Source organism: Pinus tabuliformis, chromosome 3_1, assembly GCF_031772625.1.
Source record: "Pinus tabuliformis cultivar Carrire ecotype Pingquan chromosome 3_1, CPIR1, whole genome shotgun sequence".
Lineage (NCBI taxonomy): Eukaryota > Viridiplantae > Streptophyta > Pinopsida > Pinales > Pinaceae > Pinus > Pinus tabuliformis.
In genome coordinates this window covers 942,615,632-942,618,062 of record NC_142301.1, presented here as the reverse complement: position 1 = coordinate 942,618,062, position 2,431 = coordinate 942,615,632, and the positions used below count along the sequence as shown (strand labels likewise).

Here is a 2,431-nt window from a genome sequence, read left to right as displayed (position 1 = left end):
ATTTTTTATTTTTATTTTGTTATTAAACCAAATCCACTTTTGGAAATTAACTCTTATAAAAAAAAATACCCTTTTTATGGTTTAAAGTGGATATATATATTTTAAAAGCCGATTCGCATCCATATGTGACGAGTTATCTTTCATTGATTAAAAAGTTAATACCTATATTTTAAAACAGATTCGTTGTATTAAGTGAAAACACAGTTATTATTCATTAGGTGACTGCATTAAATATAATTTTAACATAAATATCGATTTAGGAGTTGTTTTTAGTGATTTTTTTGGAAGTTTTTCTTGTTTAATTTTTCTAAAAATTGTTTGGAATTCATTGAAATCACAAAATTGATAAGTAAATCTTGTACAATAGAAATGTCTTAAGAATTTTTTATGGTGCTGAATCTATATATATAATAAAAAACACAAATTAAGATTTCACCTCAAAATTTTGACAGACACCAAAAACTCGAAAAGAAAAGTAGCACTATATACAACCCCATTAATTTATCATTTATAAAGTAAGTTTGGAAAACGAGAAAGAAACAACTGCATAACTCAGGGAGCTCATCCGATTTGATTTGACAATGGAAATACAAACGTACTTTGAACACAGAACGGAAGGGGGACCACACAAGCGCTGCTACTGTCCCCTAAATCTCATACGACGGCGGAAATTTATTTTTAAACACAGCGGGGAGAAAACGGCGAGAATTAGACGTTGCAGATGAAACATACGAGGAAATGGATGGATGAGATATTTTTTGGAAACGAGAATCAAGCAGGCGCAGAACATTGTTCCTGAGCAAATCCGACTTTAGAATTGGGAACATCAAAAACGATACGCCAATTCTGTTGCTGAACATTTCCTATGATGGAACCAGAATCACTACTCGTGAACGCCAAGCAAGAGACCCCCGAATCTTGTTTCATTACAATATTTTCCTTGGGCAAAAGCAGGTCGACATTATTATCCATGTGCAGCGTTATGGTGGGAACGTCAACTGAAGAAGAAGAGAAGTCGTAACAAGTATCGAATCCATCAGAGGATGCCGGCTGCAAGGTGGGGAGCTGCCCCCGAAAAGTGTCTCTGAGAGACGCATAATCAGAATCAACGAGATGGGTGATCGTTGTTCCCGAGTCGACGATCGTTCCTTCCCCTGCCGCAAGTGAGATCCTTGTGTCCCCAACGCTGATTCCGATCAAGTTCACGGAATAAAATGTTGGGTTTGAGGGATCGTTTACCAATTTGGTGAATTTCAAACCAGGAGTAGAAATGGCGGCTTCTTTCCCAAGCACAAGGGATCCCGAAGATGCAGATGAGCTGGGCAGACAGTAAGAAAACGTCCCGCCAAACAATTCGGCTGTGGATGGCTGATTCAACAATGAAAGCGATCCGCCCCCTAATCCCATCAGTCCCGGCGACGAATATGTATCTTCCCTTAGGGACTCCGCACAACCGAATGCGAAATTTGGAACATTTTCAGAACCGAGGGTGATCGCATCCGAAGCAAGTGTACCGTTCACTTGAGTGCCATCTCCATACAAAACTTCGAATTGACATTTTGAATTTCCCCCGCAATTGGTATCAGAATTTTGCTGACACAGCTGTGAACCGCAGGCCACGGGTTTATATGAGGAAGATGCCGTGGGATCGAAAGTTGGAGCAGTGGAGTGGCAGCCTTGGCACTGCTTGCATGGAATCCAAGCAACATTACTACCGGTGTCTATGAGTGTATACATGCTTTGCTTGGGCGTGCCAAAATCAACTTGTATTATGTACTCTCCCGATCCATACCTAACGGGGACATTGGCGCTGGCGTCCTCTTTCGACGAACGAGAGGTCCGGTTCAGAAAGTGGAGACGATTGGCATCGGCTCTAATTTTTTCAGAGATCAAGCTTTCCCAGGTCCTGTTAGGAGGACGGAAAGGTGAACACTCCGAAAAAATATGGAAAAGGGGGAAGCTAACTCCATGACTCTGCTTTCCCACTTTTCTGTTCAAAATTTTGTGGCTACTTCGACAGTTCAATGGAGGAGAAATCTCAGCTACTCCACACACAAACTGGATTGCAAGCAGCAAAGTAAGAGAAGAGGCAATCGCTGTAACCTTCATCTTCATCATGGTGTTATATTAATTAGCGGAACACCCAGAAGATCCACCTCCTCTCTGAAGAGGCCGAGCCATTGACGTTATATAGTGAATGGCTTGCACTGTTTCATACGTGGGGACTCCTCCATTATCTCCACTTGCGTGGACAGGAGTCTTCGAACATTTTACTAACCTGCATTTTACTAGCCTAATTATTCGTGCAATACTGGAATTCCACGGAATTTCTTTGTTCGGTCCATGAGATGCGACAAGGCCATCATTTTCTTCGGCCGGCCTGCGTGGTAGGTTGATTCGATTTGGATTGATTCAGACTGCTCAATCTCGA

At 41.5% G+C, this 2,431-nt stretch overlaps 1 protein-coding gene across 1 annotated transcript; it reads right to left on the bottom strand.

Annotated features, from left to right (window-relative positions):
- Nucleotides 1-486: 486 nt before the first annotated feature.
- On the bottom strand, nucleotides 487-2,180 carry LOC149190879 (aspartyl protease AED3-like). The gene has a single exon (XM_089412298.1). It carries the CDS (start codon nucleotides 2,116-2,118, stop codon nucleotides 772-774), a length of 1,347 nt encoding a protein of 448 aa, XP_089268424.1. The 5' UTR covers nucleotides 2,119-2,180; the 3' UTR covers nucleotides 487-771.
- Between the last annotated feature and the right edge of the window lie 251 nt (nucleotides 2,181-2,431).